At 45.1% G+C, this 14,547-nt stretch overlaps 1 protein-coding gene across 1 annotated transcript; it reads right to left on the bottom strand.

The window, feature by feature from the left end:
* Window positions 1–9,410: 9,410 nt before the first annotated feature.
* Window positions 9,411–12,880, bottom strand: skida1 (SKI/DACH domain containing 1). Its single transcript, XM_034108345.2, has one exon. The coding sequence runs from the start codon at window positions 12,602–12,604 to the stop codon at window positions 10,331–10,333; it is 2,274 nt and encodes a 757-aa protein (XP_033964236.1). The 5' UTR covers window positions 12,605–12,880; the 3' UTR covers window positions 9,411–10,330.
* Between the last annotated feature and the right edge of the window lie 1,667 nt (window positions 12,881–14,547).

The raw sequence follows: 14,547 nt of genomic DNA on the forward strand, positions 1-14,547 counted from the left end.
AGTAATGGGTAATTAGCAGCAGGTCAATAAGCACATGCATTGATGGGTATATTAACACACATTATATCCTATAGCTTAACTAAAGCAGGACAGGCTTTTAATAAAGTTTGAGTCCTCTTTTCTTTAACTTTGAAGTGACACATCCTTATTTAAAAGCTGTTTTGACAGCCTCGGCCGCTGGGGGGGAGAGGCAGCTCTGCAGGCTCACATTTCACTCCAAACAGCCTCAATCAGGCCACATTATTAACGAGGATCCACTTTAACATGCAGATCTTATCAGAGCCGGGTCACCAGGGGCGATCTGCTGTGCGGGACAACAACGTCTGCAGAGGGGAAATCTGCTTCATAGGATATTATGCAACATATAGCACGACAACAGTGGAACAACAAGAACACATGATGTTGTAAAGGAACACGAGGAAATAAACACGACAATATCAGAATAATAATAAAACATCTACAAAATATGATTAGGTCACTATAAACCAGTATTCACTCAAGTTTTGTACTTTAATACAAATGTAAGCTACTTGTAATACTTTTTACTTCATACACATTTCAAGGGGAAGTGTTGTAAATGTTACTTCCCTTCATGTATTTTAGGACTTTAGCTGATACTAACTTTCAGATTCAGATTCAAAAACAAAACACAGTGCCTCTTTATAAGGTAAATTAAACCAGCCAATAGTACAAAACTGCATAGAATTATGTACGTGTTTTTTTTAATACAATTATAATAATAACTATATATTTTAATGCAAGCGCCCATTGGTAATATTTCAACTTTTCTATTTTAAGCAGACTACATTTACTTACATTTTGCATGCAGGACTTTTGCATATAGTATACTTTTCTTAAGTATACATTCTCAATACTTTTAATAACATCATATAAACTAAAAAGCAAGCATATGTGAAAATACACTCTTCATGCAAATGAAAATGAAATGATAAAGGTAATAGTATTGCAACCTTCACATAATGTCCTCATTTTGAATTTAAAAAGCAATACAGAATAAAGTCTTTACACTTTTATCCTAACAGACTTACATTAAGTGCATTCAACTTTAAGATACAAACCTGAATATAGCAAGAATCCTGCAAGTAAATCAGCTTCAAATCAGCAAAATAATAAGTGCTGCATAAAGAAGTGAGAATTGTTTGTATTTGTATTTACTGCCCAAGGTGCAGTCAGAACACAATTTAAAATAACTTCAAAGTGACAGATTGTGGCCTGAATAAAGAGTTGTGTACCTCTCCTGGCTCTCCCCTTTGTCCCACATCCTGAATACCTGAAACGTGTCTGAAACATTATCTGGTGAAGGCGCAGACAACCCCCCCAAAAAAGAGTCCCATTATATTTCTCACACACCCAATTTAAAGAACTTAAAGAGGAGAAGAAAGGGAAGCTCATCCGCTCAAATGTGGCTTTGACACATCTCGTCTCCTGCCTGCGTGCCCTGCAGCAAGGCAATATCTCTGAGTGACGTTGAACTGAGGAGAGAAAATGAATACACGAGAACACCGATAGAACATTTAAAATGATTTTTCATCATATAAGCGTGATTATTACTATTTTACGTGTTAATAATTGAAGTTATAAGGGTTTTTGATGTGCCTGTGTCAGCGGTGGAGGAGGTTCCCTGTCTTTTATCCCCAAATCCACCCTGGGCTCCGGGTCCTAACTCCCTGGTATGAGGGGCCAAAGGTCACCGCTGCTTGTGGCCCTGTTCAAATCCCCCTGTAGTGTGTAATGTCCTCAACTGATCTGTGGCTTTATAAAGGAACCAGTGTCCAGATATTAGTTTTCAGGCCGTGGAACATTTCAATCAGCTGAAATAAAGGATGAGCACTCAGGAGATTTATTCTGTCCTGTCTGGTTGTTTTCTAAAGGACGGCATTTAAAGCAGCTTAGACTCAAATAGACGTTAAAATGTGTGTGTGTTAAGAGTTTCATTCCTAAGAGTTGTTTTTCCACTTTTTTTATGGAAATGCGAAATACCCTTCTATGGAAAGTGCTTCAACATATTTTGGATGAACATCTAAGTAGGATAAACTATTTCAGAGCAAATGCATCGTGAAAACTTGGTTCTATGGCAGCTATCAAATAGTGGATTAATCTGAAGATGTGCCGTGTGTGTGTGTGTGTGTGTGTGTGTGTGCCGTGTGTGTGTGTGTGTGTGTGTGTGTGTGTGTGTGTGTGTGTGTGTGTGTGTGTGTGTGTGTGTGTGTGTGTGTGTGTGTGTGTGTGTGTGTGTGTGTGTGTGTGTGTGTGTGTGTGTGTGTGTGTGTGTGTGTGTGTGTGTGTGTGTGTGTATTTCTATTTCTATTAGAAAATGCATTTTTAAATAGTGCTCCTCCTTACTAAGGACAGCTTGATTTAAAGGATGCTTATTGTAAAGAAAATAATGAAATTAATTCATTGTGAAAATAATTTCGGATGGTAATAATAATGGGTTACGGTTGGCTGTTGAAACATGCATGGTATTTGAAGAAGAAAAAAGAGAACGGAAATGTATTTAAAAATGTGACTTTGTGTCAGAAGTGGGTCACTAAAATATAAAACCACACCCATGGATATTTGTTTGATTGCATGGAGCTGACGGTTTGAGTTGTGGATGCGGATTTAACTAAAGACAACATTCATCTACTTTGAAATAAACCTAAGTTTGTTTTAGTGCAGTTTTCCCATCTTTAATAAAACGCCTTTTTGCACAAATCACCTCCTAACCCTGGAGCCTAGATGACCTTCTCACGTAAGAAATATGTTGAATATTTCATAAGGGAATAAAGCTCTGATGTCTTTAGCACACCGTGGACCAACAGGAGACAGGGCGGAGTGCACATAGTCTGACATCAGAAACTATTAATACTGAACACATGCAGGGCAGCAGCCCGAATGAGAGGAGGGATAGCCTCCCGGTGCTTAGTTCCTCCACCCGGTGCTTCTGGGTCCTCCACCCGGTGCTTCTGGGTCCTCCACCCGGTGCTTCTGGTTCCTCCACCCGGTGCTTAGTTCCTCCACCCGGTGCTTCTGGTTCCTCCACCCGGTGCTTCTGATTCCTCCACCCGGTGCTTAGTTACTCCACCCGGTGCTTCTGGTTCCTCCACCCAGTGCTTGGTTCCTCCACCCGGTGCTTAGTTCCTCCACCCGGTGCTTCTGGTGCCTCCACCCAGTGCTTGGTTCCTCCACCCGGTGCTTCTGGTTCCTCCACCCGGTGCTTAGTTCCTCCACCCGGTGCTTCTGGGTCCTCCACCCGGTGCTTCTGGTTCCTCCACCCGGTGCTTAGTTCCTCCACCCGGTGCTTCTGGGTCCTCCACCCGGTGCTTCTAGTTCCTCCACCCGGTGCTTAGTTCCTCCACCCGGTGCTTCTGGTTCCTCCACCCGGTGCTTCTGGTTCCTCCACCCGGTGCTTAGTTACTCCACCCGGTGCTTCTGGTGCCTCCACCCGGAGCTTCTGGTTCCTACCCGGTGCTTCTGGTTCATCCACCCGGTGCTTCTGGTTCCTCCTCCGGGTGCTTCTGGTGCCTCCACCCGGAGCTTCTGGTTCCTACCCGGTGCTTCTGGTTCATCCACCCGGTGCTTCTGGTTCCTCCTCCGGGTGCTTCTGGTTCCTCCACCCGGTGCTTCTGGTTCCTCCACCCCGTGCTTCTGGTTCCTCCACCCGGTGCTTCTGGGTCCTCCTCCCGGTGCTTCCGCTTCTGGTTACTCCACCCGGTGCTTCTGGGTCCTCCTCCCGGTGCTTAGTTCCTCCACCCGGTGCTTTTGGTTCCTCCACCCGGTGCTTCTGGTTCCTCCACCCGGTGCTTAGTTCCTCCACCCGGTGCTTCTGGTTCCTCCACCCGGTGCTTAGTTCCTCCACCTGGTGCTTCTGGTTCCTCCACCCGGCTCAGAGCCTCGGTGCCCGGCGGGCTTGTTGATCACTGATTGAATTGTATGTTGTGAGTTGCTGCAGCCTGCATGCTGCATTCAACATGAGGCTGCATCTGGCTCTGTCCGGCCCACAGAAAAGCCTTTACAAATGGAGTTGAGCTCCATGACCGAGTAGAAGCCCTCTGGTGCTCGCTGGTTTTCCCCTTCCTCCTCCTCCTCCTCCTCCTCCTCCTCCTCCTCCTCCTCCTCCTCCTCCTCCTCCTCCTCCTCCTCCTCCTCCTCCTCCTCCTCCTCCTCCCCCCCCCCCCCCAGACATCAGCTCCCTGGGTCTGATAAACGTGTTTTAAGCTCTGTGGGGTCACTAATTAACGCTAGATCCTTTGAATTTAATTGCAGGCTGGGAAATATCACGTCAGTAAACGTATCCTCACCACGTGATCAGACATTTTAATTTGAAGGGTGTAAAAATATATGAATAATACAAAATTAAACAAATGAAAGAAATAGGCTTTTAACTACAACCCATATAATTTATGATAATATTAGGTGTTTTGCTGCGTAACCAGATTTTTGGAGTCACATTGTTTTTATAATAAAGTTTGATTGACAGATCATTTCATTTAGTGACACGAACATAGCAAATACATAACAAACAATAAGTAAAAAAAGAAAAGAGAAACCGAGAAAAAAATCTACACCTGAAATATACTGCCTTTAATGCAGTTAAAGCATTAAACTTACCATATCGTGAATACTTGTGTTGTTTGGGTGTGATTTTAAGAAGGAGAAGTTGCAGCAGCCGAGTGTTCCTCTCCTCTCCACACAGGCCGCCATCCCTCCCTCTGACCCCGGGTCTGAGCAGGGGAAGCCGGGTAAACCCCAGCAGAGGCTCCGCTGCTTCCCCCGCTGCTTCCTCCTCATGTAGGCGACGATGGAGGCGGCAATGAAACACATGGCTTCAGTGGAAACGGTACTGACTGTGTGGGAATGTCACGTATTGTAATGTCCAGCAATCTAAACTTCGGGAGTCAACCAGATTATTTTTTTTAAAACGTACATTTTATTCATGCTTTGCTTTGTCTCCAGACTTACGTAACCGCATGATTATATTAATATTATAATGTCATAAGCCCTTGACCTTTGCTCTACTTATTTTTGAATGCATGGAGGTCTGACACGTTTTGCCGCATTGATTGATTGCCAGTCAACATACACGAAACATGTTAAAAGTAACATACAGGCTGTAAATACAGAAGTTGGAGGGTATTTTGTTAAAAAATTACATTTTTAATTAAAAAATGCTCGATAGTTTGTCTTCAATGGCCTCTCTCTATACATTAAACGTCCTTAATTCGACTATTTTTAAAGTCACACCACTGTTAAAGCATGAAAGTGTTATAGCTCATTCCAATAGCAAGCAGAGAGGATTATGGGAGTTGGGACATTTTAGATTTAATTGTCCATTTAATCACACGGTTTCTCAGATGTAGACATGTAGTGCATATATTAACGTTAAAGCACAGCAGCGGGAACCGTTAGTTTAAAGCCTCTTCTCCTGGGGAAACATTGTTGTTCACCTCACACAGAAGCTCTGCTCTGTTCAGTCACACTCACGTGGACACCGCGGCACTTACACTCCGCGTGGTGTTTCACTTAATTATAAGAGTATGCTTTTATTTTGAAATTATACAAATTAATTTCAATAAATGTCGCCCCTTCTTTAGCATCAAACAATCGACTGACTATCGTTAAAGTCCCCATGAATACACTCCTTTTGGGGTTGCACATGGTTTTACGCACTACATTGTATGACCCGTCCTGATGATTACATCATTAGAAAAAGTACAGAAATAATTTGACAATTTATTAAATTCATTCTGATTTAGCAGCTTGACATTTCCTTGATTTTATAAATATAGGAGTTTGTTTTTCATTTGAAATTGGTGTTGCAAATGTATCCACAGCAGGTCAGCCAGCAGCAGCTTTGGCTGAAAAACAAAACGTGTGCTTGCGAATGTGCAGATTTCACCATGGACTGCGAGGAAGTTTGAGAAGTTTGTGCAACATATTGTATCATAGAGCAGATTTCCATGGCTCTTCTGCTCCATGATAACCACAAATACACAAAAGCACTGAAAGAAAAAACAGCCATTAAAGCCTTCAGTAGACACACATTTGTAAACAAATTCTCCTCTTGTTTATTAATATTTTACGTCAAAAATATTACGAGCCAGAGAGTGACCTTGTGTGAAAGGCTGCGACGCACAGATCCTTCAGAGATTAAACATAAAAACGTCCCGACAGCATTTATCGGTCTCCGTATGTGATTGTCTCAAAGATCAATGCAAAGTGCTGACCTTAACGCGGCATGTGTCTGTCAGCATTAACCATAACTTCGTTTTCCACTCAGCCACAAATATCATTGAGCTCTTTAGAAAACCCTTTTATTTTATTGTATTTCGAGCAAATTGCGTTAAGGCGTGTTTCGTTCTTTCCCCCTCCTTTTGTTATTCTATAGGAGTTACAGTCTACTGGTTTCCAATCCGCACTGGAATTTAACCCTGAAACGCCAGCAGCAGTATAATGGCTGTGCTCCCTGTTGGCCCCTGCAGGCTCCGTGCTGGGGCCAGACAGCCTGCCAGCCCCGGCTCCCCTTATCAACCCCGGGGCTTTGGCCTGGACCATCCACCGCAGAGTCCCATTAATCAGGGAAACATCACGTCAAACATGGCAGACTGAGCGAGGAGCTCAAAGCTTCACAAAAGTTGCATTGCGAACAATAACGTGAATAGCCTTTGGGCAAGGTTGTAGCTTTACCCATGTGTGTACAACCAGGTACCTATAGCTGTGAATTCATATTCTTTTATTGTATTTTATCCACTGTGGTATCAATACTCTGCTGCTTTTCCTTTCATATTGTAGTTTTGCTGCAAGACTATACTCCGATGTTAACCCTTTTTCCCACAGTGCAACAAAGTGGATTTTGGGCAACCAGTCTTGCCAACATTATTTTTACTGTAATTTGACAGGTTAGTTTAAATGAATTGTAAATGTATATTTATAGTGACAAATATATTCGTATTTATATATATTATATTTACATTATATATATTAAATATTACTGTATTTTGATCTGTTTTTTATTGTTAGTGTGATACTAATGTGTAATGTTGGTGTATTGTGTGTACCTGCTAACTATAATCTGGCATATAACATCTGTTCTCTTTTTGAGATTATTGTATTTGTATGCATGGTCCCAATTGTTGAATAAACCCATATAATCCTATTTGGGAATAACGTAGTTTTACTCCAAGCTGCCTGCAAATGCATGCTACAATACGTTTTTTTTTACGAGTAGCACAGACCTAAAGGTCATTTTATGGAGCGTTCTCTCTGCTTCACGTATTAAAACGAGGAGGCGTGCACCTCCTCATGTGCAGTGGTTGGAAATGCTGCATGCGTAAATGTCTGCGGTTTGCCTCTTGTTATTATTGCAGGCTCCGCAGGCCTACCACTTCTTCCCTCACACACCCCTTAAAACACGGAGGGATTCCCTCTCTGCTGCAAGAGTTCAACCAGAGATACTGTAGCATGTTTGAGGGGCATTTAGCATCTGCATTAAGTTCTATTGTTGGTTTAAACTGCCCACAATGTGGATAAGCACTGCTTGGGATCTATTTTCTTTTAAATCTAAACCCCGTTTGCCTCAGGACAAACTCTTATCTGTTATTTAATTGAAGAATGGATACACCTAATTTCCCTAAACGCCTTTTAACATTTACACAATGACTCGTGTTACAGCGTAAATGGAAAGGCTGAGGGCATGGCGAAATACTGCAACATAAAACAATGATGAAAAGCAGCTCCAAAATCAAAGATAAAAAAGAAAGGGGAACCCCCATAAAATAAAGTTTAAAAATCACTTTGTTTTCATAACCCTCTCCCAGGCCAATTCCTCCATCATTAAATCTGTTAACCCCCTCTGAAAAAACCCACACGTGATGGTCCTAAAGAAAGACAGAGTCTGATCATTACACTCAGTCGCGTTTAATGAATGCTTCATAATAATAATAAAAAAGAAAAGAGAGGGAAAGTGCTTCAGAAATCCACCGTTCAAGTTTCCATTTCGAGTGCAGTTGTTCTATATAATATTCACAACAACAACAAATCAATATACAAGAAACCCCAGGAAAAAGTCACAAAAATAAATATGCAGCTTCATTTAAACAACCAGTGACTTCAAACTCCATGTCAAATAGCTGACCTCAAGTATCAAAAATGAGTGAACGAGGAGAAGGAGGGGGAGGAGGGGGGGGGGGGGGGTGCACGCTGCAATTGTTTACATTGATAGCGTCACTGTCAGAGAGCTATTTGTCTTAACGGTGAGAAAGGCCCTCCCAACAGGCCATTACCACCACCTCCGTCCCTCGGCCGCGCATTGTGCGTAGAAGAGGCCGGTGCGACAGGGGGGGGGGGGGGGGGGGGCTGCATGCTCTGGGTGAGGCTATTCCTCTTCTCCCTGTGCCGTGCAGCCTCTGCTTTTGACATGCGGATTAAAGGTTGAAAGCTCTTGCAACACAGCACCCTCTCAACCCCCTCCGTTTTACTGCAAGCCTGCTCAGCTTGTGTCAGAAACAGCCAGTTTTACGCGCTGGGGATAAAAGTTCAAGTTTGAAAATCTCTCTCATGGCTGCAGAGTTAATCACGTGGTTAAACATATGCATCCACGCTGATTCAGGCAAACTCACTTTTTTTTTTTTTTTTTAACAATCACCCATTTTCTACAATCCTCTGAATGAATGCAGCGTGTGAGGGGCTGACATCATCCAGGCTTTGGGTTTGTTGTGGTGTGGCTCGCCATACGCTGGGCCTCTCTTTGTCGCAGACTGAAAGCCTGCCAATTAGCAGACCTGTACTGCCATTAAAAACACACATTTACTTAAAATACCTGCGTGTAGGTGCAGCTTCAGTCACTGGATTCACTTCCTGTGTGTGCAGTCTGTAATGAATTAAAGGGAGTAAATCAATCAGGGACACTACATTCACTGAGCGGCCATATTCCAAAGGCTACATTAAAGATAATGAGATGGTGATGTTCGACATATAAAGAGAGCAGTATTTTAAAACTGATTGTATTTTGGGTGTCAAATGATAGGAAATAATTGGCGTTTTTCCAGCTTAGATCGAGACAATTAACTTCAGCTGCAAAGAGAATAATGAACAACAGTGGCTTCACGGAAATTAGCATATTATTAAATTCTTTTTTTTTTAAAATCAGAATCCAGAATGGCATGGTTAGATATTCAAATATCAGTCAAGTTAATGCAGTTTGGCCTTTGTGTGTGGATCCAAATGATTTATTTTCTCAAGGTCTCTCAGACATCATTTCACAGGGTAGTCAGAAAGCTAAAAACAAGACTCCCCAGCAGTATCAAAGTGCCTTTAAGCCTATCTCTTGTGCTTTGTCTAATTGTTTCAGAGTAGCCAGAGCTAGAAGGTGTTTCACGCTGTTTTTGGTGCCCCCCCCCCCCCCCATATGGACTGCTAAATCCCATCCCATCCACTGCCTAGCTTGGATATTGGCATACTGTCTGTTTAGCTTTACATTAGTCCTGCATAGAGGAAAATACAGACTGGTTTTGCACCAGGAGGGACATGCTTTGAGTCCATGGTGGGAGCTGACGTGCTATGATGAAGGTCTGAACCTCTCTCTTTTTGATTGTCTGTACATAAGGCCTGTGTTGTGCCTGGGCCTACGTCTGTGCACTGTCACACATTTGCAAACCAGGAAATACTCAGCAGAAAGAAAACCTGAAAGACTGAAAACCATCAAGCACTCTAGGAAAATTAAAAAAAACACAACCAGCAAGAATACACTCCTGCCAAATCTAATAAAGGCTTTTCTGTGAGCATAATAAGATAGATATTACTGAACCAATTTTTTAATAATTCTCTGAAATGTGGGGCATTGTGGTCAGCATGTCATGAAAGAAAACAGCTTTGACATATACAATTACCAGGTGGCACAGAATGGGAAACCCTGATTTTTTTTTTTTGATTTACCAACAGCCCTCAGTCCCAGCTATAGATAGCCTCATTTCAAGGAATGCTTTTTCTTTTTTTAAACATTTCCTTTAAGCACACACCCTGGCACCATACATCCAACAAGTCGAGCATAGAAAAAGCGAAGAAGAAAGAGTCAAGTAGAAACATATTGCTTAGGATTTAAAGCTTATTTCAAACAGTTTTTTTTAAGCGTAAATCCACGAGCAGTGTCTCACAGTCCTGTGGGCGTTTTCTGAGGCTCCAAAAAGGTTTTTTTCTTCTCGATCAAACTTCAAAACAAAGCGGAATGTAAACCCATTCACAGAAAATTGGCTGCACACCGGTAAAGTTGCGAGTGATGAGCTCACGGAGAGGTTGTCGATGGTGAAGGCTATTGTTTTTAAACCCCTGCTCAGTATTTCCTAGTCCTCTGAGCGGGTGGGGGAGGGAGAATCTGTCCGCCTGGCTGCCACCTCCACACGGGGTGGGACGGAGGGGGAGGCCCGGCGCCCCTCGACGACTTAAGGGAGTAAGCAGGGCACAAATCCCCGTCGCTGCCAACAACCAGCGACGGCGGGGAGGGGAAATGTGCCATCAGGCTGAAAAGCATTTTAGCAGGCGATGCTACAGTGCTGCGTTTGCGTCTGCTCGGTAAATCCTCCGTGGATACTTCCTCTGGGCGAGAAGAGGACGACGAAGAAGAGGAGGAAGAGGCAGCTTGGTTGACCCTGTGTTTTGTTTGCGTCCTGGAAACTCGAGTTTTTTTCCCCCCCAGCACCGGAGCCCTGCAGGTTTTGTTCCCCTCCTCAATACAAGGGGAGCTCCTGCATTCCTGAGGGTTGCAGGGGGACCTGGGGGCCACATCAAGGCTCTTCGCTGTGGCTTTAATCCCGAAATAGCCCCCATGTTTGAGGGGATACTGCCCATTGCTCTCTGTCTTATCTCCTTTGCATTTGGCTGCCTGGCTCTGGTATTCATATTCATCACAGCTTTCCTCCACTTTAACTTTCACATTGTGGAGGTTGAAGGGGGGTGTCCTGCCGCGGTCCGGGCGGGGGGCCGCGGACACAGAGAGCTCCTCTGGCTCGGTTTTTATTCTCTTCAGCGGAGGGGACAGTTTCAGGCTGCTGGGCTTCGCCTCCCTTTTCTCGGTGCATCTGGGGCGCTTGGTGTGTCTGTCCTGGTCACACTGAAGTGAACTGCGTGAGGGGGGGGAAATCCGGTTGTGTCCCGGTGAATAGGGGTCCACACTGTTTGGATCAGACTCAAAAGCGTTCCCCTTTTTGTACTCAAATAAAAAGCTCTCTCCCATGAGACTTGAGTTAAATCTTGGCGGCTGTAAAGGTCCAAAGTCTTTTCTTGCTTCACTGCAGTTAAACTCACATTTCTTCTGTCTCCTGTCCCCTGGCTGTGACGCGGAAACGTGGCCCAGTGACCGGTGTGGTTTCTCTTGGTGCTGGTTGTAGTGAAACGTGGGCTGCAGGACCAGAGGGGCTTTACCGGTGCTGACACTTTTGGCGACAGAGCCAACCCGGGCCCGTCTGAACCGGATGCTCTGCACCGAAACCCGGCTGGAAACAGAGCTGGAGTCGGACTGAGAGGAGCTCTCCTCTTCATCCGAGCTGACCTCTGAACTCTCTGACTGCGTGTCATCTTCATCATCCTCTTCCTCCTCTTCCTCGGAGCTCCCGGAGTTGCTGGTGCTGGAGAAGCCGGACCCAAAGTCCGAGTCGGCCCGGTCTGAGTAGGTGCTGGACTCGGTGTCGCTGCTGTAGCTCTCCGGGAAGCCGGGCTCGTTGTGATGGTGGTGATGATGATGGTGGTGGTGGTGATGGTGGTGAGGTCTTGGGTCCAGAAAGAGATCCGGACCGAGGTGGAAAGCACCGAAAGAAGTCCCGTGGCTGGATTTGGGTTGCACGAGCAGCACCGGCGGTACGTGTTGTTGCGCGTGTCTGCTCCTGCCCCCCTCGCGCCTCCTCTTCCTTTTGTGAAGTAGGTCGCCGGCTGAGCGCGAGAGCCTGGACTGAGCAGCTATGGCGGACTGAAGCACTACCGGCTGCCGGAAAAACGCTTGCCTTTGGCTCAGAGTGACCCGGTTCCCTGCTGTTTTTGCTGTTTCATAGTTTTTAAAGTGTTTGTGACCGGACTTAGTCGCCGAGCGGTACTCCCGTCCGTTCGTTTTCTGGTAAAACTGAGGTAGTTTGGAGTCGGTGAGGCAGGGACTCAGCTCCTTCCTCCTGCTCGTTTTGTTGAGAGGTGTCTCCGGGACACCGTGCAAACTGAACCAAACTTTCTCCTTCCATAGCTCGGTGTCTGCACGTCCCTGGGACGCGTCCTCAGCCCCGGGAGAGCACGCAGCTTTCGCTTTCCTTTTGTTGGACTTTAACACCCGCTCCGTCTTGCAGGAGAAATACAGAGCCTCCACGTCCTCCCGCGATATGAGCGTGCATTTCGCGGCGTGGAAAGCTATAGAGTTAATCGCTTTGAGCCTCCGCAGCTCCTCCAGGTCGCAGTGGTGCTTCTTCACGTTCAGGTGGTCCATGCGCTTGTGCACCGTGGTCCGGGGGATGTTCTGCAGAAGGTCGGTGAAGACCTGAGACAAAGCAAACATTTGCTTGCCTTGGATGAGCAGGTATCCCAATCTCACTCCTTGCATTTCCTCAAAGCCACACTCCAGGTCTCCCATGTTTTATGTTCCAATATTAATCCATGCAGTCTCAGTATGCTATGGATTTACCGGTGACTGGCACAGAGCTCATCCTGCTCATACCTTTAATCCACACTGCTGCATCATGAAATGCAAACTTTGACATTAAATGGAGCTGCCGGTGTATGTGACAGCATCCACCCGTCGCCTCTTGCCCCGGTCCGGCATGGTGGAGGAATGCGACGGATACGTCCACCAAGCCGGGGCTGCTGCTACCTGCCTCTGCCGGCTCCACTCCCCTCTGGTCGGCAGCAGGACGAGGGGTAGGTGTACACCACTGCCTCAGCCAGAGGGATAAAATAGCGAGAACAGAGAGAGAGAGAGAGAGAGAGAGAGAGAGAGAGAGAGAGAGAGAGAGAGAGAGAGAGAGAGAGAGAGAGAGAGAGACGAGAGAGAGAGAGAGCTAGAGAGAGTTGTGAGGGTGGAGGGGAGGGAGAAAGAGAGAGAGAGAAAAAGAATAAGAGCTAAAAATGCAGCTGCTATTCTGGCTGCTGGTCGAGCCACAAATAAAATGACAGAGAGGGGAGGTGCGCGGGTCTGGAGACACCTTCATCAATTAATGCCCTCCGAGTCGACGCCCATTGGACGCGGCTGACAGGTGATGCAATAAAAATGGATATCCCATCCCCACCCCCGCACACACCCCACCGATACAATAGTTTGTGCCCAAATTCTTCACTGTTAAAATAAAGCAAATTCATATTCCAGCTGCTAAACCAGAATAGGTTTATATGAGTCTGCAGAATGTCATGAAGACTGGAATGCATTAAATGCTGTTCACTTTTCACGTCACAATGCACGCAGGAGTATGCAATCGATAGCTGAACTGACTCCACGGTGATGTGTGTTAACGCAGCGCAGTTTAAACAAAGACATTAGCTTTTTACACTTGCAGAGCTGCTTTTCCACATTTTGCCTGACCACGGCTCTACGTGTCTGCGTCTGTTGGCTCGGGCTTTTCGTCCATATGACTTTCTTCCTCGATGCTTGACTAAGTGACCTACACTTTTCATATATTTATTCTGTGAGGGCCTATATGAATGCGTCTGTTTTACCTTACGACATCGGCATGTTCAACCTTTTCCCTTTCAGTGTGTGCGTCTCTGTTCCTCCCTGTGTGTGTTTGCATTCATTTGAAATGTGCTCAGCAGGGTGTTACAACGTCCATATAGTATGTATAGTGTGTAGTTAATTGCTATAATTGGAGATAAACAATGTGCCTTATTGTCAAACACTAGAAATGATATTCAGGCGAGTTTAGTGGACTCGTGCTACACCGAAACATCCCAGTTAGATTGTATAGCGTGGTGAAACAACGCGAGCAGTGATTGGTCAGTAAAAGTGCAGAGTCAGGGTTGCTTTTCCCACAAAGATTTCCAAGAAAATATGTTAAGCCATTAAACAATGTGATTAAGATTTCATAGTCAAAAATAGGTTTAACCAGACAATAATTATAACATATTAAAACATAGGCTATACGTTAACAGTATAATCAACAAGTAGCTTTTCACAAGGGGAACAGGAACACGCACGCTTTGTGCGGATTAATGCACAAAGATCACTTTAGTTATAGGACCTGATTTGGTGTAATATTTTGTACACATTTTAACATTTCTTCTGTGAATACGTGCATATTGCATGTGCACGCCGAGGACACCCCACACACACACACAACGCAATGACTTTTCACCAAATATACACACAAGGATATGCGCGCACACACACACGCATAATCATAAAGAAAGACGCACACTTTGAGCCACGTACGCGCGTGCACCACACAAACAAACACACACGCGCACACACACACACACACACACACACACACACACACACACACACACACACACACACACCACACACACACACACACACATTAAAAGCTAATTGTCTGAATTACCGGTAGGCCGTATGAAACAGTT

Source organism: Pseudochaenichthys georgianus, chromosome 20, assembly GCF_902827115.2.
Source record: "Pseudochaenichthys georgianus chromosome 20, fPseGeo1.2, whole genome shotgun sequence".
In the NCBI taxonomy this organism is placed as follows: Eukaryota; Metazoa; Chordata; class Actinopteri; order Perciformes; family Channichthyidae; genus Pseudochaenichthys; species Pseudochaenichthys georgianus.